The following is a 26,204-nucleotide window of genomic DNA, read 5'->3' as shown; positions in this document are numbered from 1 at the left end:
CTGCAACACAAGGAAAAACACACTCAGCACTATTACGAAGAGCCATTATGGTATTACGGGCATTGTTAGCCAATAGAACTGACCAGCAGAATTTTCCACACATTTGTCTGCATGTATTGTACATGCATCTCACCTCTTTAATGTGCAGAAAGTCTTTGGCTTCAAAGTTTATGGCAGCACCCTGAACAGGACAGTCCTCATCTAGAGCCCCGCAATAATTCACATTCGTCTTCACTGCGAACGCTACAGGTTTGGACTGCCAGAGAAAGCAATGTTAATAATCACACAGCAATGTGTGTGTGTGAGGCTGCTTTTTAATGCTAAAAACATGCCATTTGTTAAACTCAGTCATTTTTCGAATCTATATAATCTAGATAAGAGGTTTTCAATCTTTACAGACTCAGGGACCTTCCACCCAAACTCTCAGTCAGCCCTTGGCCCCGATATTAAAAAGCTAGATTATCTCAATACCTGCATTTTAACTATATAAACAATTATCTAATATAAATAATGCATTCAAGTAATAAAAATAGAAAATAACATTACATTATATAATGCTTACAAGATGATTTGTTATGCACATTCAATTAGAAAGTAAATGAATAGAACTGTTACATTTTAATGAATTTATATGAATTTTACATGAAACTGAACCATTGTTAGTATTTTTGTGTACAATGTGGGACAAAATGTTGTAAAAGGTCCCAATTTATATTAGTCTTTAAAATTTTTTAAAATATCTGAATGTAATTACAGCTGTAATTAATTTCTGTACTTACATCTATAATTGCACTGCTGACCTTTGCCTTACCTTTTAACCCACCCTTACAACCACCCTTTCCTACCCATACAACCAAACCTGTCCCTAACCTTACCCATATCCACCTCAATAGCAACACAAGTACAATACAACAACAACACAACAGTACACATTGTACATAATTATTATTTTTGATGTAAGTACATGGTAAATACACCTAATATAAAGTGTTTATTTAGTTCAGCAGACATTTGTCTGCAGCAATAAGTACTTCAACATAAGCAAATATCAAGAAACAATGAAATGATCCTTTTAAAGTTTACAATATTGATCTACAGTTGTGGCCAGAATTATTAGACCCCTTCATAAATATGATCAAAGATGACTCTAAAAATAAATCTGCATTGTTTATCCTTTTGATCTTTAATTTATAAAATTAGCAAAAATCTAACCTTTCATTGAAGGAAAATAATTGAAAGTGGGGGAAATAAATGTTTTTCTCCAAAACACGTTGCCCACAATTATTAGACCCTTTATTCAATTCTTTTTGCAACCTCCTTTTGCCAAGATAACAGCTCTCACTGTTCTTCTATAATGCCTGATGAGTTTGGAGAACACCTGAGAAGAGATCAGAGACAATTCCTCCATACAGAATCTCTCCAGATCCTTCAGATTCCAGCTCCATGCTGGTGCTTCTTCTCTTCAGTTCACTTCACTCATTTTCTTTAGGGTTCAGGTCAGGGAACTGGGAAGACCATGGCAGAAGCTTCATTTTGTGCTCAGTGACCCATTTTTGTGCTGGTTTTGATGTTTGTTTTGGATAATTGTCCCGAAGGATGATCCAACCACAGCCCATTAGAAGATATCTAGCAGAAGTGGTCAGGTTTTGATTTTTTATCTGTTGGTATTTGATAGAATCCATGATACGATATATCTGAACAAGTTGTCCAGGACCTCCAGCACAAAAACAGGCCCACAACATTAAAGATCCAGCAGTATATTTAACCGTGGGCATGGGGCACTTTTTATCCATGTGTGCACCAAACCCATCTGGTGGGTTTGCTGCCAAAAAGCTCTTTTTTTAGTTTCATCTGACCACAGAAGCTTGTCCCGTTTGAAGTTCCAGTCTTGTCTGACAACTGGATATGCTGGAGATTGTTTCTGGATGAGAGCAGAGGATTTTTCTTGAAACCCTCCTGAACAACTTGTGGGGATGTAGGCGCTTTTGATAAATTTTTTTTAGGCTTTCTGAGATTCAAGACTCAATTAATCTCTGCAGTTCTCCAGCTGTGATCCTTGGTGAGTCTTTGGCCACTCAAACTTTCCTCCTCACCACACATTAGGACGATTTAGACACTCGTCCTCTTCCAGGCAGATTTGTAACATCTTTAGTTAACTGGAACTTCTCAATTATTGCCCTGATAGTGGAAATGGGGATTTTCAATGCTTCAGCTATTTTCTTACAGCCACTTTCTATTTTGTGAAGCTCGACAATCATTTGCTGCACATCAGAACTATATTCTTTGTTTTTTCTCATTGTGATGAATGATTAAGGGAATTTGGCCTTTGTGTTTCCTCATGTTTATTCTCCTGTGGAACAGGAAGTCATGACTGGCAATTTCATGTTCATGATCACCCTGGTGTGCTAAAAATGTAAATATGAATGGGAATATACTTCAGAGATATTTTACTCATAAAAAATTCTAGGGGTGTTAATAATTGTGGGCAATGTGTTTTGGAGAAAAACATTTATTTCTTAATGTTATTTCCCCCCCACTTTCAATTCTTTTCCTTCAATGAAAGGTTAGATGTTTGCTAATTTTATGAATTAAAGATCAAAAGGATAAACAATGCAGATTTATTTTTAGAGTCATCTTTGATCATATTTATGAAGGGGTCTAATAATTCTGGCCACAACTGTACATGCTAAGTTACTTGAACCAATGTTGTTACTTAAACCAATTTTTATGGATGATGCCCTGTCCCAACACATTTCTAAAGCGACATGCACAGACACTTTGTTGCATCCTATTATGCAAAGAAATAGTAAAAGGCCAGAACCTTGGCTCTCTCGAGCTGCAGCTGGGCCTGGCGTTCGGCTTCACGCCGATACGCCTCGCGGTCCTCCTCCGCTGACAGGTCGGAATCCGAAGGTCTGCTCGTATACGAATCGGCTGAACCCTGCGGGACGGGAAATGGGGGAAACCAAGAAAGTTTGGTATAATGGAGAAATTAAAAAGTACAATAATCAGCCCATAACATGTAGTGTAAAGATAGCTTAGCTAGTCATAACACTCTCATCCATCACCACAAAACATACAGCTACAGTAAGAGAATTCATGAAAAATAAAACCTTGTTGGCATGTGATCCATTACAACAAAACTCTTTTGCACTCTAGAAAATGGCTAAAAGTTTATGATGAAGTGACAAAAGAAAGTGTACATAGACTTTACAGTAGAATGTCTTGAAACAATTAACAATAGGCGTATATATTGAAAGTTAAACAGTATATATGACATGCAAAGTTGAATGCACAGTATCTGTTCTACTTTATATGTGAAACATATATTTGTCAAAAGTGCTCTTATTAATGTGGTACTTAAAAAAATGGAAATTAATGAGAGCTGCAGAGCTCAGAGAACACATAATACATGCATAATTACAAAAGTCCTTTAAAATAAACCTTTATAAATACCATATTGTAGATTTATAAAGCGTTAATTAACGAATGTACAGTAGATACCTTATTAAAATGTATATTTAAACACTGTGTGAACACTTAAAGAGTGTGATTTACAATATTATACACTATAGCCAAATTGTACGATTGTTAGAATTTTAGTGTACATCTGGGAAAAATGTTGTTAAATGTTAAGATAAAATGTAACATTTAGAGATTGTAGAACAGAAGTCGTCTTCATGAAATTGTGGCGGGGCAAACACTAGCAAACCACTACCATCCAACCATCCAATCAATTCCCCATGGACAGAATCAAGTCCGTTTCAAGTACATTTGCTCGTTCAAGAAGCAGTTTCACTCGGATATACGTCAAAGTAGGGAAGAAAAGAGTATTGCAACTTCCGTTTCATGTCGACTTTAACAGGTATGATGACACACATTACATTGACAATACATTACATAACCAGTTACTTATAAAAAGTAAAAAGTTACTTGTCACTGATTTAATACTTTGTACACTCTTAGAAAGGATGTGATAAAAATGACACAACCTGTGTTACATTTTTACACATTAATGAGAGAGCTCCAGGACCACTAGCGCTGTGTTAATTTTAACTCACTCACTGTGTGTTAATGAGTTTAACACAATAAATGTGTCAGAAAGTTTAACATCGGGCAGTCCTGAGCCCTGAGTAAACTACAGCTTTATATATATATATATATATATATATATATATATATATATATATATATATATATATATATATATATATATATATATATATATATATATTTGTGTACATTTTGTACACAAATTAAGTAGAAACAAAATGTTCAGCAATTGTGTTGCTGTAACCCATTTTAATTAAGTAAATTTAACAACTGTCAAAAAAATCATCTTTTACAGTGTACAATTAACCAACACCAGAGCTGAAATGCTTATGGTCAGTGAGTCATCAAATGCTGCTCCAGTGGTCTGTACAGTCCTAATGGGCACAGCTGGCTTTAAACCATCCAAAGAAACACATATCTAACAGATTTCACAGGGGTAAAATGGGGCCTGTACACTACAAATGTTGGTAATTCATTAAAAACATTAAATACAACTGTGATCTGTGGCATAATGATCCTCTCAGATTTCATCTGTACGGCCTCTAAGGTGACAGATTACTACAGCACTAGAGCTGTGAGCCCGAGGCAGTCGTGTAATGATTCGACTATAAATAATAAAATAAAAATCACATAAATATGCCAATAACAGTGGAATTTGCATTTCAAAGCGATACCAACATCTTCCACGACCATGACAATAATGAGGTGAAAGGCAGTTTGTTCAATCCGTGCATCCAGACCAACAACAATCTTACAAAACTTACAAATCTTAAAAATCACCTCTGTCTGGCATTCAAAGTCATCATCTCTTTGCAAAATCATAACCAGGTAAATCCACCTACCTTCTTCAGGACAATGGTTCGAGGTGTGTTTTTAACGCTATCTCATTCTCTCTGAGCTCAAGAGAGACTCTAGTTCTCTCAAAGCATAGTCTTGTGGTTGGTGGCCCTTCCCTGGTCCACTCTGAAGAGCAAGAACGATCAACGCCAATCAAAAACAACACCAAGATCCAGCTCCCAAAACAGAGCAGTCATGACTGCCCTCAGAACCTCACAGCAGGGAGGGAGGAAGACGAAAGACGGAAAGAGAGCAAGAGAGAGAGAGAGAGAGAGAGGAACTCAGGAGACAAATGAATTGCAAGCGGGCGGTACAAGCTGTTAGAAGAAGAAAAAAAATGGAGGGAGGGTTGAAAATGAGCACCTCAGGACTAGCCGAGCTGCAGTGAACACAATGCTTTTGGGGAAAATGACTCAATCTCAATGTGTTTGGGAATAAGAAAGCTTAACAAACACTGTACTATAAAAAATGCTGGGTTAAAAACCCAAATTGGGTTGAAAATGGACAAACTAAGCGGTTGGGTTAAGTGTTTGCCCATTGTGCCGTGCAGTTTTATTTAACCCAACTATTGTTTAAAAATTAGACTCCTATATGGCTGGCTTAAAATGAACCCAAAATAGGTTGGAAATTAAAAATCAGTTACTAGATGCAACAATAACAATCAAAAGGTGAACATTTATTAATAAGCAATTTAATAAATGTTTATTGTTTAATTATTATTCATTAAACATATTAATAAATGTTCATTTCCAACATACATTGGGTTCATTTTAATCAAGCCATACAGTAATTTTAAACAATAGTTGAGTTAAATAAAACTACCCAGCAGGTTGGGCAATCATTTAACCCAAACGCTGGGTTAAAACTACCCAATTGCTTTGTTTGTCCATTTTCATCCCAACTTGGGTTGTTTTTAACCAAGCATTTTTTAGATTGTGTATTAGAATCATCACCACCAACAACAACTTTTTTCAGCTACACTGAAGACTTGCATCAGCATTTACTCTTTCCACCATGATTACATCATCATTTGAAACAACCATCTTTGCCGTTTCAACGTTGTCAAAGGAAAACTTTCAAAAACTGTGGTTTAGAAAACTTATCTGTGATTCAAAATCTAATTTTATCAAAATTAACAGTAAATTTTAGCATTTAAAAAAGGAAAATTAGAACAAAAAAATAAACAAAATCAATAAGAATCATATAAGTTTTATAACATTACATAAATACTATAATAAGGGCTGTCAATGTTAATGCATGTGATCAATCCATAATCCTCAACAAGTTAAAATAATTTAATGTAAATAAATTACTGAAGCATGTTGTACTGCATTATTAAAGGTGCCATCGAATTGAAAATTGAATTTATCTTGGCAGAGTTAAATAACAAGAGTTCAGTACATGGAAATGACATACAGTGAGTCTCAAACTCCATTGTTTCCTCCTTCTTATATAAATCTCATTTGTTTAAAAGACCTCAGAAGAACAGGCGAATCTCATCATAACACCGACTGTTACGTAACAGTCGGGATAATTAATATGTATGACCCCAATATTTGCATATGCCAGCCCATGATCGAGGCATTACACAAGGGCAGCCAGTATTAACGTCTGGATCTGTGCACAGCTGAATCATCAGACTAGGTAAGCAAGCAAGAACAATAGCGAAAAATGGCAGATGGAGCAATAATAACTGACATGATCCATGATATTCATGATATTTTTAGTGATATTTGTAAATTGTCTTTCTAAAAGTTTTGTTAGCATGTTGCTAAAGTACTGTAAAATGTGGTTAAAGTTACCATAGTTTATTACTGTATTCACAGAGACGAGAGCCGTCCCTATTTTCATTATTAAACACTTGCAGTCTGTATAATTCATAAACACAACTTCATTCTTTATAAATCTCTCCAACAGTGTGTAATGTTAGCTTTAGCCATGGAGCACTATCAAACTCATTCAGAATCAAATGTAAACATCCAAATAAATACCATACTTACATGATTAGACATGCTGCATGACGAACACTTTGTAAAGATCCATTTTGAGGGTTATATTAGCTGTGTGAACTTTGTTTATGCAATGATAAGAGTCGAGAGCTCGGGAGGGGGCAGAGAGCGTGAGGAATTAAAGGGGCCGCAGCCTGAATCAGCGCATTTCTAATTATGCCTCAAAATAGGCAGTTAAAATATTAATTTAAAAAAATCTATGGGGTATTTTGAGCTGCAACTTCACAGACACATTCAGGGGACACCTTAGACTTATATTACATCTTTTAAAAAAACGTTCGATGGCACCTTTAATGTAATTTACATCACAAGGTTAGATTTCTGTTCTAACCATTTACCTGAGCTCAGTCATATTCTGCGATTGTTTCTGAAAAGTGCGAGCCCTCACGCATCATGCTGTGTGAAATACAGACTGAACAGATCATCAAAACATACCTCCACTGTATGACCAGATGATACACAAACTACGTTTCTCGGCTGGATAAAGCAAACCAGCGTCTTGCTAGTAAAATTTTGATGGATGAGGATTGCAAAGGTAAACAAGATTGCGGTGATGTATAGGAGTCGTACAGTAAGCATGGAAAGACACCTAAATTTACCTTGAAAAAAAGCTTACTGAAAATACTGTTTTGTGAGAATCACCTTACTTTGCTGGATAGTGGATATAGGACAAACTATGACAAAATGAATGTGTTAAATAAGATAAATGGTGTATGTGTGTGGGATTAATTAAATTAAATTATTAATTTAATTAAAAAAGTTTCTCTATTGACAGCCCTAATTATAATATAATTAAAATATATATAATTATATTCTGCAATATTTCTAGGTCACTAATCAAATTTGTCAATTTGCAATATTGACCATGTGGTACTTGCTTGCCATTGAAGCACTGAAGATGCATCATTATTTTTATGATAATATATAATTTGTAATCCCCCACCAAAAAAAGAAAAATGTAAAATATAAACATTTACATAAGTGTTTTCAGACTTTTGGAACCCACTGTACATAATAAATTGTAATGATAGCAAATACAATATAAACTACATAAACTCGCCCAAATGAATTCATGCATACATATTTAACTCAATGAATTTAAATGAATACACATTTTACTCAATCATTTTACATTGTAAATAAATATCTGTTTACTCAAAATTGACTATAAATATAAGACTATGTGCACTATCCATTGGTCACTTCTGTTAATTAGCCAATCTGGCACAGTTCATGGTTAATGCTGGCAATCTCAAAATTGCCAAATATCTCAATTAATCAGCCAGACCAATATATAAAAACACATGGCTCCATAATGCATCCCAGTGAAAATTAGTGCCATCTACCCAGTGTTCTCACATTTTGTTTTAACAATACCATATTGACGAGGAATGAGGTAAAGCACACGCACACACCCTTATCGACTATATTCACGACAGCACACAGAAGAAAAAAGGCGAGAAAGTGCAGACATTAGCATATTTAACTCTCTCCAGCTCTGAACAGAAGGCTTGTATTTGCAGATTCAGCTATTTTATAGTGAGCTGTGTGTCATCGCCACTGTCTCTGTGTAGCATTCATCCAACATTAGTAATTAATCTTCCTCATAACAAAAACATAATTGAGCATTTCGAGAACTACCGTGCTGTTCTCTTTTTTGGCGAAGGATATTGATTTGATGGAGATATATTGGCTAGCACACAGAAAACAACACAAAGAAAAGATGTAGGCTATTGTGTTTGTACATTTTAATCAAAGGTGTGCATTCAGTTCCAAAATTAAGCTACATTTTTACATATCCTATATGTCACTGATAGGTTGTTGTGGACGGTTGCCAGCACACTGATGTTGTTGCTAGGGTGTTCTGAGTGTTTTAGCACATTGCTAAGTGTCTGCTAGGATGTTAAGAGTTTTCTAGCGTGTTGTTATGCAGTTGCCGTGTTAGGTTGTTGCTAGGTGGTTGCTTATTGGACCATTTCTGGGCCATCTCCTTATATATGACTTGCAATGTATGTCTTCAAGTCTATTTAAGTGTGTTTATTTGTCTGGCCTTTTATCATGCAAACAAATGATTACTTATTTGCTAGAGTATTGTATATGTATATGTAGTATATGTAAAGTATTAGTGTTAGGGGTTTGTTCAAATAATAAAGAGAAATCATTATTTGCCACACAAAGCAAGCAAGCTCATATAAAAATCATATAACCAGGGTCTAAAACTATCTTTTTGCCACACCTTCCCATGGCCGGTGACCTACAAAAATTTACCAGCCATAAATATTTTTTTACTGGCCATGAAAGTTATGACACCAAAACTTTAGATACCAGTGAAAACTGTAATTTTTCATGTACAGAAATTTTAATTTAAGTAAACAAATAAATAACACTGCATAATCTTCACTGTATAAATGAAACAGATTAATCCTCATTGAAGTTATAAAAGTTATTCAGTCAAAAGCAGTGAGGGATTTTTCCCCTTTTTTGTTTGATTAACATTAAAATGCCCCTATTATGCTTTTTCGAATATTACCTTTCTTGCAATGTGTAATATAACTGTCTGTGAATGTAAACAATCTGCAAAGTTGTGAAGCCGAAAAGTGCAAGATAAAAAAAGTTATTGTCTCCCAAAACAAAGAATCGACTCTGAACCACCTAAAAAAGTCGTTAGGAATTCAATCCCACTTCCGCGACGGCCGCCACACGTCACAAAGTAACACATTTGCCCAATGCCCGCCTATGGTCTTCATTGGCTGTCCGCGAACAAAGTCTACTTTGACCCACCCTCAAACGCTGTAGCTGGTTCGTATTGTGTACATGTCAAAAAGTATAACGTTTTGATGATCGCTTCTCAAATCTCCATGAGGTCTACATGGGATTTACAAAATGCCATTAAACATAGGACAATAGCCACTTTATTTGGACCAACTTGCTCCTCACAGCCTGTAAGTATGAATAATTATTGATGTATATATTTTATGCCGAGTATTCAAAATAAATTTTTATATTGTGCCTGATCTCCGGCTAACTGGCTAACTTACGTTATCACCGTTTTACTAAAATACTTCTGCAAATCAGCAGTGGCTCATTATTACCCACAATTGTGTCCTTTAATACAGATTGTTACATACACATGTTAATGCTGATGGTGACACATCAAAGTTGAAACATCTCATGATGACTGTCAAACTGAGTTTTGAAACGTCATGCTCAAGTCGTTGTTGTGATGGAGGTTCCGGTTGAATAATTGCTTCTTCCAATATTTCATCATCAGACTTGCGTTCAGATTGATAAGGTAAAATTGACGCCATCATTACTGTCTTTACAGTGTGTACAATCGCTGAGCTCCAGAAGCCTCCGGAGCTGAATCAGTTATGATGATGGGCATTTGTTTCCACACGCGGTTTAAGTGGTAGACCAATCACAACAGACTGGGCCGTCTGGCCAATCAGTTCAGAGCAGGCTTGCGGAAAGGAGGGATTTAGAGCATCGAACGAGTTGTTTGAGAATCATTGAAAAATGTGGTGATGTGCAATGTATATTATGAGAAAATGAAAGAATTTTTTTTAAATTTTATGCATCTAAACCTGTTATAGGAGACCTCCAAAACAAAATTAAGGACCTTTAAAATAGCATAATATGTGCACTTAAAAACTGCAAACAGAAGTAGGTTTATTAGGCTGCTGTCACTTTAAGACCTAATGCACGGATCCAATATTCTGATACACATGCCTTTTTTCTCAACTGTTTACATTCACTTAAGACATAACCGACTATGTAGGATACTCGCCAAGTATTTATTTATTTTTTTTTTTACATACTTTTGTGTGAATTTGTCATGCTGTTTGAGACGCTGCTTTCTGGGCACGCACTTCAAATGTTAATAGCCTACTAAACTTCCAAACCCTGCACGCAAGTAATTGCGTTCTCTTTCGCGTCTTCTTGCCCTTGAATATTTATGTGCATGCATGTGACGATGCAGCACTGGCCTGTCAACTGTCTGGAGCATCGTTCAAGTTTGTTTACGTTCATGCTCTCATAACATTGCATTATTAAAATGTAAAATGTTACCTGCTAACTGGTGATTGACATTGTTTCATATACTCGCCAACGCAGATTTTTACTCGCGTTTGACGCTTGTTAATTTTAGGCCCTGCATATAAATGTTCATTACTGCATCCTCATTATACTCGTCTGCTACCATTATGACATCATTGTTTTGGAAATAAATGGAACTTGATTTGCTTCCCCAACAAAAGCCCACATCCACACCCTCTTTTTCCTCCCGTGTCCAAAGCTGTGTGCAGATGTTTACCCCCACCCCCTTTCTTAGCGAGGCTCTGATGGCAGATGAAGTTGGTGCACACCCACTCACGCTTTCACTGCAACACCAAATATAGAACACAATCACCCCCTCCCACCCCCCGGCTTCTCCTTTCCCCTTACAGCACATAGATCATTTCCCTCTCCGTGTGTAATCTCCATAGATTCACTGCATCATGGATATCATTTATCCATCGGACACATTCATATTTTAACATCAACATACGCCCGGGGTTCTCAAACAATAACACCTCGTTGTGAAGCAGGTGGAAATAAAAGGGAATAACAAGACCTCGATTAGACATAATACTGTGAAGATACGCAAATGCCTCCTGCTGTGTGTAAAACCATATTGCCGTGGGTGGATTGATAAAGGTGGTGGCTGGAATCAGTGTAGTTGACAGAGGAGAAAATGAATGGAAGTTCTGGGCTGGTGGAAGACGTTCTTCTGGTTGGTGAGGCCATGGTGATGCTTCCTCCTATATTTGAAACTCAGCCCTAATTCTGTCAGCTCCAAATAACAGCCTCAAACAAAGCGAGCAGTACACATGGGAGGGAGGAGAGGAAGACAGGGAAAAAGAGAGAGAGAGAGAGAGAGAGAGAGAGAGAGAGAGACAGGTATGGGAAGAGAGACAGAGACCAACGTGACCAAAAGTCTCTTGAGATGCTCACATACAACCCAAACAACAACCGTATCTCAAATGCAAATTAAGCTGAGTAATATTTTCCATCTTAATGTCTTACTTTGAATTAAACAGTCAGTGTTAAAATGGTTTTAAACAATTCACTTCACTGGATGGTGTTAGATTTATGCTTGAAGCAAACAAACAAAAAAATCCAAAAGGGTAAAAATTAGAAATATTCAAGATATATTAAAGATGTAAAAGCCTGTTCACACCAAGAACAATAACTATAATGATGTTAGCATCCACATCAACACACAATAACCACAGGCGGAGGGTAAACCAATTCTAGGGTAAGGCTAAGGAGTTGCATGCAGGTTTTCACAACAAATCCTGCCCAATCGCTACTCAAAACTAGCCCAAAACTAGCCAATTGCATTCTGGGGGTAAAATCCGCATTTTTGGCAGGGTTGCCTGGTAAAATTCGCATTCTAGGGGCTACATATCATGTTATTTGAGGTTGCTTCAACCTGTGGACATGAAAAACAACCCCCGGCAACAGTATTAAAGTAGCCGAATTCTGCAGGAAAACCGCAGACTTGGCAACTCTGGCTGCATGTCCTCTTTAAAAACACATTTAAATACAATTTCATGAAATAGTTTCAAGTTACATTTTGCCTAGCAACAACCTACACATCCCAGCTTAAATACTCACAATAAATTATTTGTCATTAAAGCGGCTACGTTCATAAACCTCTATATTTTGAACAGAAAAGCAAGCATACTGTATGCGTGATTTGGCATGGCAGCCAATTCTAAAAATAATGGATTAAATATCGCCTCCCCTTTATAATTACTAAAAAGTTGTCACTCATCTCAATTCATCACAATCTCACAAAGTTCTGCTATAATAAATGAAGCTGGCTGCACAATGAATCTCTTATTTAGCTTACATAATAGCTATACTTTGTTATAAGTTAATTTATAACGAGAAAATTTGCGAGAGTGCAGAACTCAGTACTGGACAAAAACGCTGGCGTTTTGAGCCGTGAGTAGTTCTAATTTAAAACACATCTGACTGGCCATTGCGTTCAAGAAATCAACAGATATGTTTGTGATTGGCTTCAATGCTCAATGCTGCAAAAACACGTATTTAGAAACATATCATTCCTCTGTGTCCTTACTGTTATAGTTATGGACTCCTTTTTCTCCTAGAATTACATTTTTTAAAACTTGATAGTTATTGTTATAGTTACTGTTCTTGGTGTGAATCGCCAAGTAAGTATTCAAAATATAATATAATAAAGTAAATTTACCTTGATTTGAGAATATATGTTTTGTGACTAGACAAAAGATGAATAAACTGACTATAAAAATTATTTTTGCAGTGTTTTCCAATTGAGGACATCCCTGAATGTCCCCAAAGAGAGGTTTTATTTTATTTAGCTCACTTCTGGGAATAAATTTGTCCCCAATCTATGACTAAACACACAGCAATGACACACACACACACACCATCTGTAGGCAGCTCTGCAGTAGAAATGTAACATAACAGGCCGAGTGAGAGCGAATGATCATGATATCATCACCACAGCTCACTGCAGTAATTATCACATACATTACACTGATTTTGATGTTTGCTAATGCAGCATCACTTTAAATATCACATACTATATATTACTTATAATAATATGATTTGAACAAAACCCTAGTCATAAGTATGATATTTCAGGACTTAAAGTCACCATGACAAGTTTTGCTGGTTTGAAAATGTTTTGAATGTTACAATTTTGTAATGGAGGAAAATTATGCGGTAACAGGGTAATATGCGACATGTGGGACAAGGATATTATATTGCATGGAACAGATCTTACTGATGTAGATACCACAGAGTGATGATGTCCTGATCACCTTGTAACACGTGAACAACACTTCCCACTATAAAAAGGCTCTAAAAGCCACCAGAGCCGAGCATCTCCGCAAAATCATAGAAAATAACCAAAACAATCCAAGGCTTTTATTTAGTAAAGTGGCTACATGAACCGATGTCACCTGAACTGAATATTCCAACAGTTTAGTAGTAATGACTTGAATTTCTACACTGAAAAAATCAAAAGCATCAGAAATACAATTGCAAATATGCAATCTTTGACAGTGTTTTATAATTCAGCCTCAATTATCGCCCCTAAAGAGCAATTGCAGTGCTTTACAACTATAGTACAGGAAGAGCTAAATAAACTTATTGCATCTAAACCAACAACATGTCCATAATCCACTAAACTACTGAAAGAGTTGTTACCATTAGCAGAAAAGCCCCTTCTCAATATTAACTCCTCTCTATGTCTTGGTCATGTCCCAAGACCCTTCAAGCTGGCAGCTATTAAAGGGATAGTTCACCCAAAAATGAAAAATTATCCCATAATTTACTCACCGTCAAGCCATGTGTATATCTTCTTTCTGACAAACCCAATCAGTGTTATATTAAAAAATATCCTGGCTCTTCCAAGCTTTATAATGGTAGTGAATGGGGTGCTGTATTTGGAAGCCCAAAAAAACTGTATCCATCCATCATGAATGTAATCCATACAGCTCCAGGGGGTTAATAAAGGCCTTCTGGAGCAAAGCAATGGGTTTTTGTAAGAACAAGAACAATCCACATTTAAAACTTAAGGTGTTTTAGGTGGTTTAGATCATACCTTTCTGACGTTACCATTTTGTTTTTTAAAAATTGAATTTACCTCCGCATAGTTGAATAACAAGAATTCAGTACATGGAAATGACATACAGTGAGTCTCAAACTCCATTGTTTCCTCCTTCTTATATAAATCTCATTTGTTTAAAAGACCTCCGAAGAACAGGCGAATCTCAACATAACACCGACTGTTACGTAACAGTCAGGATCATTAATATGTATGCCCCCAATATTTGCATATATCAGCTCATGTTCAAGGCATTACACAAGGGCAGCCAGTATTAATGTCTGGATCTGTGCACAGCTGAATCATCAGACTAGGTAAGCAAGCAAGAACAATAGCGAAAAATGGCAGATGGAGCAATAATAACTGACATGATCCATGATAACATGATATTTTTAGTGATATTTGTGAATTGTCTTTCTAAATGTTTCATTAGCATGTTGCTAATGTACTGTTAAATGTGGTTAAAGTTACCATCGTTTCTTACTGTATTCACGGAGACAAGAGCCGTCGCTATTTTCATTTTTAAACACTTGCAGTCTGTATAATTCATAAACACAACTTCATTCTTTATAAATCTCTACAACAGAGTGTAATGTTAGCTTTAGCCACGGAGCACTATCAAACTCATTCAGAATCATATGTAAACATCCAAATAAACACTGTACTTACGCGATTAGACATACTGCATGACGAACACTTTGTAAAGATCCATTTTGAGGGGTATATTAGCTGTGTGAACTTTGTTTATGCTGTTTAAGGCAGGCGCGAGCTCAGGGGCGGGGAGCACTAGAATTTAAAGGGGTCGTAGCCTGAATCGGTGCATAGTTAATGATGCCCCAACATAGGCAGTTAAAAAAATGAATAAAAACAAATCTATGATGTATTTTGAGCTGAAACTTCACAGACCATTCAGGGGACAGCTTAGACTTATATTACATCTTTGAAAACACGTTCTACGGCACCTTTAAAAGGGGAATTATCCAAGTTAATTATGTAGCATTTTATGTAAATTATGGAGTGTTTTTAAGCCCTCAGCTGTTTTCAATACATATGCTGCCCCTTGGTTTTATATTTTATCACGTCCAGATGAAATCTCTAAATTATCCAAGCTGACAAGTGTGTTAAAGATATAAAATATTTTATGACCAGTAATTTTCATTTATTAAATTTGGATAAGACTAAGGTATTACTTTCTGGACCAAAAAAAGTGTACACAGAATATCTTAGAATACAATTTGCATCTAGAAGGATGTACTGTACTTCATCCTCTACAGTTAAAGACCTAGGTGTTATATTAGCCCCCAGGCCTAATAGTTTTTAGGCTCCTAAACTCTGGAATAGCCTTCAGATAATGTTCGGGGCTCAGACTCACTCAGTTTATATCTAGATTAAAGACACATCTCTTTAGCCAAGCATTCACATAATGCATCTCATAACCTTGTACTCCATTTATATCAGATCAAAAGCACATGACTATCTATTGCTTGAAATGCAATTGCTTTTCTGTTTCTACCTCGGGATGTCCATCTTATGGTTACTAGAGATTACACCAGCTCCAGTTTGGATCCAGCCTCTTACGAAGATTTCAGATGATCCAACACCAGTGAAGAGATGATGCCAACCCTTGCAAGGAGTGCAACTCTGAATCAACATACACAACTGCTAAATTTTCCATATATTGTAATCATTATGATCACAACTTGTAATAATTGCTTTAATGAACTAATTTATTCTGCCTAAATAAATACATGATGTTAGCTAACTGCATTATTTGTATTATCCTAGAACTGTACATTTTCTGTAAGGTGCTTTAAATATGGATTGTGAAAAGCGCTATACAAATAAATATGAATTGATTGTGAGTTAAATATAATACAATGAATATCAATTTGATTCCCGATGTTGGATACAGTTAAGAAGTTTGAGGTGGGACAAGCGAAAGGTCACCATTTTAATGGGAGGACACAGACAATTGATGTAATTAAACTAGACACATTTTCATGCTAAGTTAATTGTGTGTTGGATAATTGTTTAAGTTTTTCTCACAACAAAACAACATGGAAGTTATTCCTCTAATGCTTTAAAAAAGTAATAGCACACCAAAGCTATTGAGTTCTTGGGGACCGCAAACATGTAGGGCAATAGAAAAATGCATGGGACAAACTCTTGGTTTACTAAGGAGAGGAGGAGGCAGACATAGGAATGAAGCACCCATATATCTACACATTACCGTCCCTGTGTTTATGCGTGGCACAAGCGGGAAAAGTGCTCCTGCTAAGTGATCCTTAATGATGTTATGGCCGTTTGTGAACTGTCAGAGCCACCATTTCCCATCCATTATTAATGCGATGGATTTCACCACTGCTCTCAGTGCTACACACCCAATATCTGAGCTTTCCTTCACATTTCATAATTCCATGTGGAAAACACTGAGAAAAAAACCCCCACCATCATCAGTATTTTCTCTCAAAAGTGAGCAGGAGATGTTTGTGTTCAGGAGATGCTCTAAGTCTTTGTGTCTGTCTGATATAAAGATGTTCTTCAGTCTAAATTTAGCCTATTCCCGTCTGATTATTAGTCAGCAGAATTCAGATCTGGACACATACAGGCTTAGTCCAAACTTTATACTACCCAAGCTTTGGTTTCGTAGAGAAAATAAAACTTGTTGACTTACTTTAGCAGCTTACTTTTTTTTTTATATAAATTGCTACACAATTGAAGATGATTCAAATGATATTTAATTGATATTATGTTATTGTCATACTTTTACTGTAACTTCCAAAAAAGGGAAGACACACTGCAAAAATAAATCCACATCAGTTCTTCATCACAGGTGTTGTTTAGTCAAACAATGGTGGACAGTAACAAAGTATTTTTTCTTTGTTCTTTTCTCTACTGTACTTAAGTATCTTCAATTTGCTCCACTCCATTTCATAAAAACATTTCGTTCCTCATTATTTTGAACTTGGAGATGCAATTAGTGGTGTCCATTTTGTGAACAAACTGATTCTTTTCAGTTAACCTGTTAAATCAGTTCGCAAATCACACTTGTAAATTGGATCTGTTTTCGAGTCAACCACTCACTGATTCAAATGATCCGGTCTAGGGGGGGATTCGTTAGCCAAATGACATAGCAATTTCTAACGAGTTGGTGTTTCCCGAAACCATAGTTCAAACAAACATTCGCAAACTTGTGTGGTTGGAACGGCAGCTCTCGAGCTGTGGTTAGAAGCATAGCTTCTTGTTTTTATGACGTGGACTTCATTCAAAATCATTATTTTGAGCAAAATAAGCAAGCTGACATTAAGTACAATGTTTTTTTGTTTTTTTTTGAATATATACAAATGTCATGTACATATTTTAGTTTTTCAAGAGATTTTAAGCACCTTTTTTGGAGTGCTCATGTGCGTACATGCTCAAGTCTGTAAGAACAAGCCTATTGCCTCGTTCCAGGCAACCCGTAACCCGTGTTTGTCCACCCGTGAACTAGACTGACGTACTCCCAGTTATGGGTTCTTACATCACAAGTGCACGGTAAAATAACATAAAAAGTACATCGATCTAGTATGAGTTCACGGGTGGGAAGTCACAGGTTTGACTGCTGTTCCAGTGCACTTTCACGGGTAGAAGATTGGAAAAACACAGGTTACAGGTTGCCTGGAATGCGACAGTAGTCCTTAAATGCCAAATCCGTACTTTATAGCAAAATATCTAGCATTAATTCGATCTCAAATGGATTAATTAAAAGAAGTTATTTCTGACCACCTGTGTGACATCATTAACCAACATAGCTGAATGAGAGGTTTCTGACAATACGGTTTCAGGAATAGTCGTGACTAGCTAGTTGATTTGTTCAAGGATGCATCGTGCTATGGTAGTTCAGCAGCGAGTTACGTCGGTGTATGGGAAATGCACCTTAGAGCGAGTCTCCAGTTAATTCACCGAATTCACTAGTCTGACTCAAAACAAGCCAAGAACAGGAGATCCTTACTAATGCCGAAATTTAGGATTTATTGTAAATGTAAAAATATTTAGGTCATGACTGCCAGCTGTTTGTGAACTAAATCAGGTGTCCATTCTTCGTACCTCGCTTAATAAATCTGAGATGATTTGACACATGCCAGATCTTCTAATCGTCATAACTGATCTCTGGCTAATTTGGTTCTTAAAACGAATTTGCAGATTGGATTAAAATATCTGTAACACAGATCGTAGATGTGCGAAGAAGGATGCAGGAACCGCCGAACGTTCAACAAAACTTTAATTCAAAATAAACAAATACAAAATGAAAGTAATGCCGGCAGACCCTCATGGACGTCTGCCGGCCACACAAACATAATAAAACATAAAATAAAGTCCAGGCCTGGTCCTCTCTCGTCCTTCACTGTCGTCGCTCCTCCTTTTATGCTTCCGGAGCTCCTCTGTGAGAGACTCAAGGCCGGTGTGCCTCGCAGGTGGAGCTCATTATCTCTCGCGTCACCGGCCTCGCGCTGTTCCACACCCGTAAGACCTTTGTTAATCTTTGGAACACAAATTAAGATATTTTAGTTGAAATCCGATGGCTCCGTGAGGCCTCCATAGGGAGCAATAAATTTTCCTCTCTCAAGATCCATAAAGGTACTAAAAACATCAGTCAGTTCATGTGAGTACAGTGGTTCAATATTAATATTATAAAGTGACGAGAATATTTTTGGAGCACCAAAAAAAACAAAATAACGACTTATTTAGTGATGGCCGATTTCAAAACACTGCTTCAGGAAGCATTGAAGCACAAATGAATCAGTGTATCAAATCTGCTGTTCGGAGCGCCAAAGTCACATGATTTCAGCTGTTGGCAGTTTGACACGTGATCTGAGTCATGATTCGATATACAGATTCATTTGTGCTCCGAATCTTCCTGAAACAGTGTTTTGAAATCACCAACACTAAATAAGTCATTATTTTATTTTTTTTGGCGCTCCAAAAATATTCTTGTCACTTTATAATATTAATATTGAACCACTGTACTCACATGAACCGACTTAAATATGTTTTTAGTACATTAATGGATCTTGAGAGAGGAAATGTCATTGCTGGCTATGCAGGCCTCACTGAGCCATCGGATTTCAACTAAAATATCTTAATTTGTGTTCCGAAGATTAACAAAGGTTTTACGGGTGTGGAATGGCATGAGGGTGAGTAATAAATGACAGAATTTTCATTTTTGGGTGAACTAAACTTTAAGTATGAAATGCTTGAATGTGAATATGTCCATATTTGTGTAGCCAATTACCATCTGAACGGGGTAGGTTTTAGGTAAAAACTAAACATAACATTAAAACAACGCAAATCAATCCTCATGCATCTTTCCCGTAGCCGTAGCTGTTGATGATATAAACCAATGTTTGCATAGCGAACTTCTTAAAATCTTAACACATTTTGCCCCATTTGATGCTGTTTTTTAAATTTTATATTTGTCAAAACACATTTACATACATTTTGTTGTTTTTCTTCATTTCTTTGTACTATATAGTATATTTTGTTATTTTCACTTGAATTATCAATAGGGTAGCTATCAGTATATGACAAGTTTTGGTAATAAAAATAATGTCTGAATAATCTTCCTTATTGAATGTGAAAATGCTCTCCCTCCTTTAGTGGACTTGGGTACCAAAAGTCCAGAGTTTAACGCGCTTTAACGTGATGGATTGAGGATCAGATAAAATACACAGAAACTGAACCATTTAGGCCAATGGTCTCAAACTCAGTTCCTGGAGGGCCACTGGCCGGCAGAGTTTAGCTCCAACCCTAAATAAACACACCCGATCCAGCTAATCAAGGTCTTAAAGATTAGGAGAAACTTCCAGGCAGGTGTTTTGGAGCTGGTAGGAGCTAAACTCAAACTCATGGCTGATAAGGAATATTTTTGGCAACGGAAGTGAATTTTCTCAATTCAGTCACCACTGGCAGATGTGGCAAAAATTTACTTTTAGACCCATTTATGACCTGGATATAGGATCCTAAAAGAGAAAAATTTACTCAACCTAAGAAATATGAATATATACTTTGAATGAATGAATGAATGAATGAATATATCTAGTCAAACTAGAAATGACTGAACGTGAAGCCTTTAATATGCAAACTAAATTGCATGATTCTTTCATATCAGCACAGACTTTTACATTATTAAATGAACAGTGAATAGTGAAACAGTAATTAATAGTATTTGACAAGTATGTCCTTCAAACATGAAACCTGATGACTGATCACCTGATGAAGAAAAGAGAGAAAAGAAAAGAAAAGAAAAGAAAAGAAAAGAAAAGAAAAGACAAATTTACCAACATCTACTTGACTGGTAAATGTTGGACGTGTTGTTTATATATTCATGTCTTTCCATCAGCAGCTCACACATGTACTATTCTGCTGTACATACAGACTCAATCTGTTTCTCTGACCTTCATCACCATCTGACATCACAAGTCCCGCCCCCTCGTTCATGCTAATGACATCACATCATCAGCCTTCTCATGTGTGTATGTGTTTTGTGTCCAGTCTTCTAGATTCATCCATCTATTCTGAATCAAGCCATGATCATGCATCAACTATAAATAAAAAAACCTTTAAAAAGTGAACTTTGTAATAATGTAAATTAAAAGTTCTACTTTAAAGTGCATTTTGTTTTAAAATGTATTTGATTATAATTTTAACTGTAGTGTGTCTGTGTGTCTCTTACAGCAACAGTGTTTCTACTAATAGTGAAACTATTTTAAAGTTTTCTAACTATCTAACTCAAGAACCGCACGGTTATTACATGTAGCTTTTAAGTTGCTGAACTATTTTACTGATTAATTCATCAGAGCAGGGCGGACAACACGTTTTTGTGCGAGATGGGTGTGTGTCCATACTATACAGTAGGTGCGTACACTGTTAGACATTTCTGTAATTTCTACAGTTATTTACCATATATCACCCAGTATTATACTGCTAATTCTCTTTACAGTAAATAGCTGTGATTCCCTTTGCATCATGGGAACTTTCTGTGACGTTACACACTACATACAGCGATTTACTGTATTTTTTAAATTTGCAGTATACTACTGTATTTGCTGTAACGGATCCTCTGGATCCATTTTTTTATTTTCCTCTTTCTGTACATTTGGTTTGACATTATTTGGCTTACACCGCATGTCTACAACGATAACAGGTTCTGTCTTTTGTTGAATCGCGTCGTTCGCGTCCGGGGTAGAGACGGAACCAGCGCGGCAGCGCCACAGTCTGCGGCCAGTGTACTGATGCACCCCGTGAAGACCCGAGAGAGAGAGACCAGCAAACAAGGTAAAAAAAAAAATCTTTACCATGGTAAACTGCGTTAACGTTTCATTTGACAAAAGATTTTGCTAGATTATGGAATTTAATATTTACTACAATGTATGTATGCGTGTTTTAAAGGTCTCAACTGCAACAAAGCGCCGGTGACTGCTAGCAAGATTTCTGAGGTAAGCTGTAACGTTACTTGAAATCATATTGTTACTTAAATGACTTAACAAAAGCAATGTTTTCTGCCTATTTTATTGTAATACTGGTTTAAAAGCGCGCCACAGCGACATTTTGCGGGCCACAAAGTTCATTGTCATTGTCCGTAGTATAGCTGAAGCACAGCTAATGCATCAGTCACTAGCATTGTTGAATTAGCAATATGTGAAGCAAGCAGTGGATTCACTGGTGCAGACTAGGTAGCATTATAAATTTGCTAACTTTTTTATCAAACAAGTGACTTACATCATTTCAAACATTGTATTTATTATATAGCAAATGAACCAATCAGAAGATGGACCATTTTCTATGTTCAGTCACACCAGATTACATTTATCCAGGTAAGCACTGCATTAAAACTCTCACTAAATCATTCATACCAAATTTAGCATTATAAACAACTTTAGTTTATACTTTTGAATTATTTTGATCTTTTATTAGGCCGAAGACTCTACCATTGCAGTCCCAACTGACCAGGAAGGTCCTAATATCAGCGCACAGGTGGGTTAACTACTGTAGGGAGGAGAAAAATCATCTTGCATGCGTCTTACTGTGCATTTATCTCACACAGCTCCCCCTTCCCTCCAGACAGGCTGAAATTGGCTAAATCGTCGATTACAATCTTTCTCTCTACGGATCTCAGCATTTTTGGACAGAATTTAGGATATGTAAGTATTAATTTAATCTGGCATAATTTAATTTACAGTTCAGCTAAAATTTTTGAATATGCTATTGACAAAAATATGTTACTTAAATATATATATAAATATTCTTAAAGGGTAAGTTCACCCAAAAATTAAAATAATGTCATTAATTACTCATCCTCATGTCGTTCCACACCCGTAAGACCTTCATTCATCTTCAGAACACAAAATCCGATGGCTCCGTGAGGCCTGCATAGCCAGCAATGACATTTCCTCTCTCAAGATCCATTAATGTACTAAAAACATATTTAAATCAGTTCATGTGAGTACAGTAGCTCAATATTAATATTATAAAACAACAAGAATATTTTTGGTGCGACTTATATAGTGATGGCCGATTTAAACCGGCTGAATCATGTGAATTTGGCGCTTCGAACCGCTGATTCGACACAAAAGATTCATAACGCTCCAAAGCTTCATGAAGCAGTGTTTTGAAATTGGCCATCACTATATAAGTCGTTATTTTGTTTTTTTTGGTGCACCAAAAATATTATTGTCGCTTTATAATGTTAATATTGAACCACTGTACTCACATGAACTGATTTAAATATGTTTTTAGTACATTAATGGATCTTGAGAGAGGAAATGTCATTGCTGGCCATGCTATTCAACAAAAATATCTTAATTTGTGTTCTGAAGATGAACGAAGGTCTTACACGTGTTGAACGGCATGAGGGTAAGTAATAAATGACTAATAAATAATTTTATAGTAAAAAAAAAAAGATTTAAAAACGGAGGTTAAAAATATTTGACACTAATATGGAATTCTCTCCTTTCTCTCTCTCACTCATGTTTTTATATAGTGTTAGAGCCTGGATCTCCTTTGAGGAACTGAGTACATTTGTTTTCGTGGACAGACCAGGAAACATTCTGTTGTTGTCAGTCAAGTTCTGAATTGGAACCAATCTTTGGAGAAGTTCGTTTATTTCCAAAGGTGGACAAAAACAGTGTGTTGTCTTTTTTTTTTCAATTTAGAGGAGAACATTGATAATAATAATGTTTCTTTCAAAAACATTAAGACACTTAAATACTTTTGGCCACCAGTGTACATTAATCAAATTTTGGAAATAGTGAAATGATTTTGAAAGTGGGGTTATGTGTCATGTTACCTAATGAAACTGTTTTGTCATGTGTTGGACATTTCATTTTTGGCTGCTTAAAAATGTATTTATATTTTGCAGTTTCATGAATGTAATTTTTGATATTTAATTATAATATTTTTTTGACAATAAGCTAAACAACCATTGACTTTACATCATTTTATGTTTTTTAACATAATGCATGTAGTGAAGGACAACACATAATGTGTTAATTTAATACATTTACACATCTTTGTGCTAACCTTTTTGACACATTTATTTTGTTACAAACATAACCGCTTAATGAGTTAAAATTAACACAAAAAATGTTGTCCCTAAACTCTCTCATTAATGCGTAAAAAATTTCATTTTTAACACATCCTTTCCAGCATTGGCAGACTGTTTATTTTGTGACATATGCAATGTTTTAAATAAAAAATAAAATGATATTTTGGAATAATTTTGTGTGAATTGTATCTCAGTAGTACTTAATTAAATTAATTCTATAATTCTATATAAAAATCATGAAATCTATATTTAGGACAAATAATTACAGTAGTGTACTGATTACCTGGGTTTTTTACAGTAATTGCACCGCATTACATAATTACAGTACCATGTAGTTACTGTAAAACTGAAATACGGTTATAGTACTGTAAATCTTAATTACAGTAACTTACTGGCAACAGTGTTGCCAGTAAGTTACTGTAAAAACCCCTTGAAATGTCTAACAGTGTACGTTTGAAAGAGAGAGCGCGAGAGAGTATGCGCTTTCAGGACACAATAAAACAAAAAATTTTGTGGCAAAAACCATGACAATAATTTGTCGTTTTCATCCTATATTTATTTGCTTGGTCGGTGTCATTGTGGGTTTTGTTTTCTTTTGTGGTTGTAGGCTGTAAGGACCTTTTGAAATAACTGAAATCATTTGGCGAAGTGATTTTGAACTGTAATGTGGTCAAGACCTGCTGAACTACTTTAACCGTGCATTTCCCTGAAAATAATTGCACACCTTAGAACATAGGTCAACCAATCAGATTTGAGCATTCAATGGCCCCCGTATTATAACATATTAAATATATTAACTAAATTGTAACATCATCATTACAAACGTGTAATTCATGACATAAAAATTTCAATGGAAAGGTATTCAAGTATATTTTAGTTTACCATAAATGCTTGTCAGTACATTTCAAAGACAATAGAAGTAATTAAGAAATGACATAAAGATGTACTGAAGTCCTAAAAAACGCTCTAAAGTTCAGCTAATTGAATTTAACACATTTTCATTTAATTGCAATTAACATGCAATGAAGTGTCTGAAAACATTACATTCAGTATGCACTTAAGTATATTCTTTTAAAGTTTAGTATTTCCGTCGGCTACTCTTTTAAAAAGTCTGCTAAAGTGTATGCTATGAAACTTGGTGCTTAACATAAACTGCACTGTTTGTGCTACGTGAATAGAGATTTATCGATATATCGACCGATATATCGATTTACCGATATTTTCCCCAATATTTAAGCATTTGATTTTACCATAATCGGATATCGGTTTTGTAATATCGGATTTACCGATAAACGACGCCATCTTGTGGGTGTTTTGAGAATTGCGCAATCACAGCACATTTGAGGGGAGACGAGACAACGGCGTGCACAGGTAAACTTACCTGCTTTGCTGTAATTAGTAAACTTTATTTAACATAACAGCCATTAATGCACAAATTAGATGTTTTACATACAGTCCAGTCCAAAAGTTTGGAAGCACTAAGATTTTTAATGTTTTTAAAAGAAGTTTCGTCTGCTCACCAAGGCTACATTTATTTAATTAAAAATACAGTAAAAAACAGTAATATTGTGAAATATTATTACAATTTAAAATAACTGTTTTCTATTTAAATATATTTGACAAAGTAATTTATTCCTGTGATGCAAAGCTGAATTTTCAGCATCATTACTCCAGTCTTCAGTGTCACATGATCCTTCAGAAATCATTCTAATATGCTGATTTGCTGCTCAATAAACATTTATGATTATTTTCATAATTAAACAGTTGTGTACTTTTTTTTCAGGATTCCTTGATGGATAGAAAGTTCAAAAGAACAGCATTTATCTGAAATACAAAGCTTCTGTAGCATTATACACTGCCGTTCAAAAGTTTGGGGTCAGTAAGAATTTTTATTTTTATTTTTTTGAAAAGAAATTAAAGAAATGAATACTTTTATTCAGCAAGGATGCATTAAATCAATCAAAAGTGGCAGTAAAGACATTTATAATGTTACAAAAGATTAGATTTCAGATAAACACTGTTCTTTTGATCTTTCTATTCATCAAATAATCCTGAAAAAAATATTGTACACAAATATTTT

At 35.7% G+C, this 26,204-nt stretch overlaps 1 protein-coding gene across 1 annotated transcript in view; it reads right to left on the bottom strand.

The window, feature by feature from the left end:
* Positions 1–26,204, bottom strand: part of cacnb3a (calcium channel, voltage-dependent, beta 3a) — a 56,183-nt gene that overhangs the window by 17,117 nt on the left and 12,862 nt on the right. Inside the window, exons 3-4 of the mRNA XM_067370646.1 lie at positions 2,822–2,941; positions 134–256 (exon numbers count right to left, since the gene is read on the bottom strand). Of these exons, the coding sequence (XP_067226747.1) occupies positions 134–256; positions 2,822–2,941 (243 nt within the window). The remainder of the gene's footprint in view (positions 1–133; positions 257–2,821; positions 2,942–26,204) is intronic.

This window comes from Chanodichthys erythropterus, chromosome 20, assembly GCF_024489055.1.
Source record: "Chanodichthys erythropterus isolate Z2021 chromosome 20, ASM2448905v1, whole genome shotgun sequence".
In the NCBI taxonomy this organism is placed as follows: Eukaryota; Metazoa; Chordata; class Actinopteri; order Cypriniformes; family Xenocyprididae; genus Chanodichthys; species Chanodichthys erythropterus.
The sequence above is the reverse complement of the archived record's forward strand: the minus strand, read 5'-3'. Positions and strand labels throughout refer to the sequence as shown.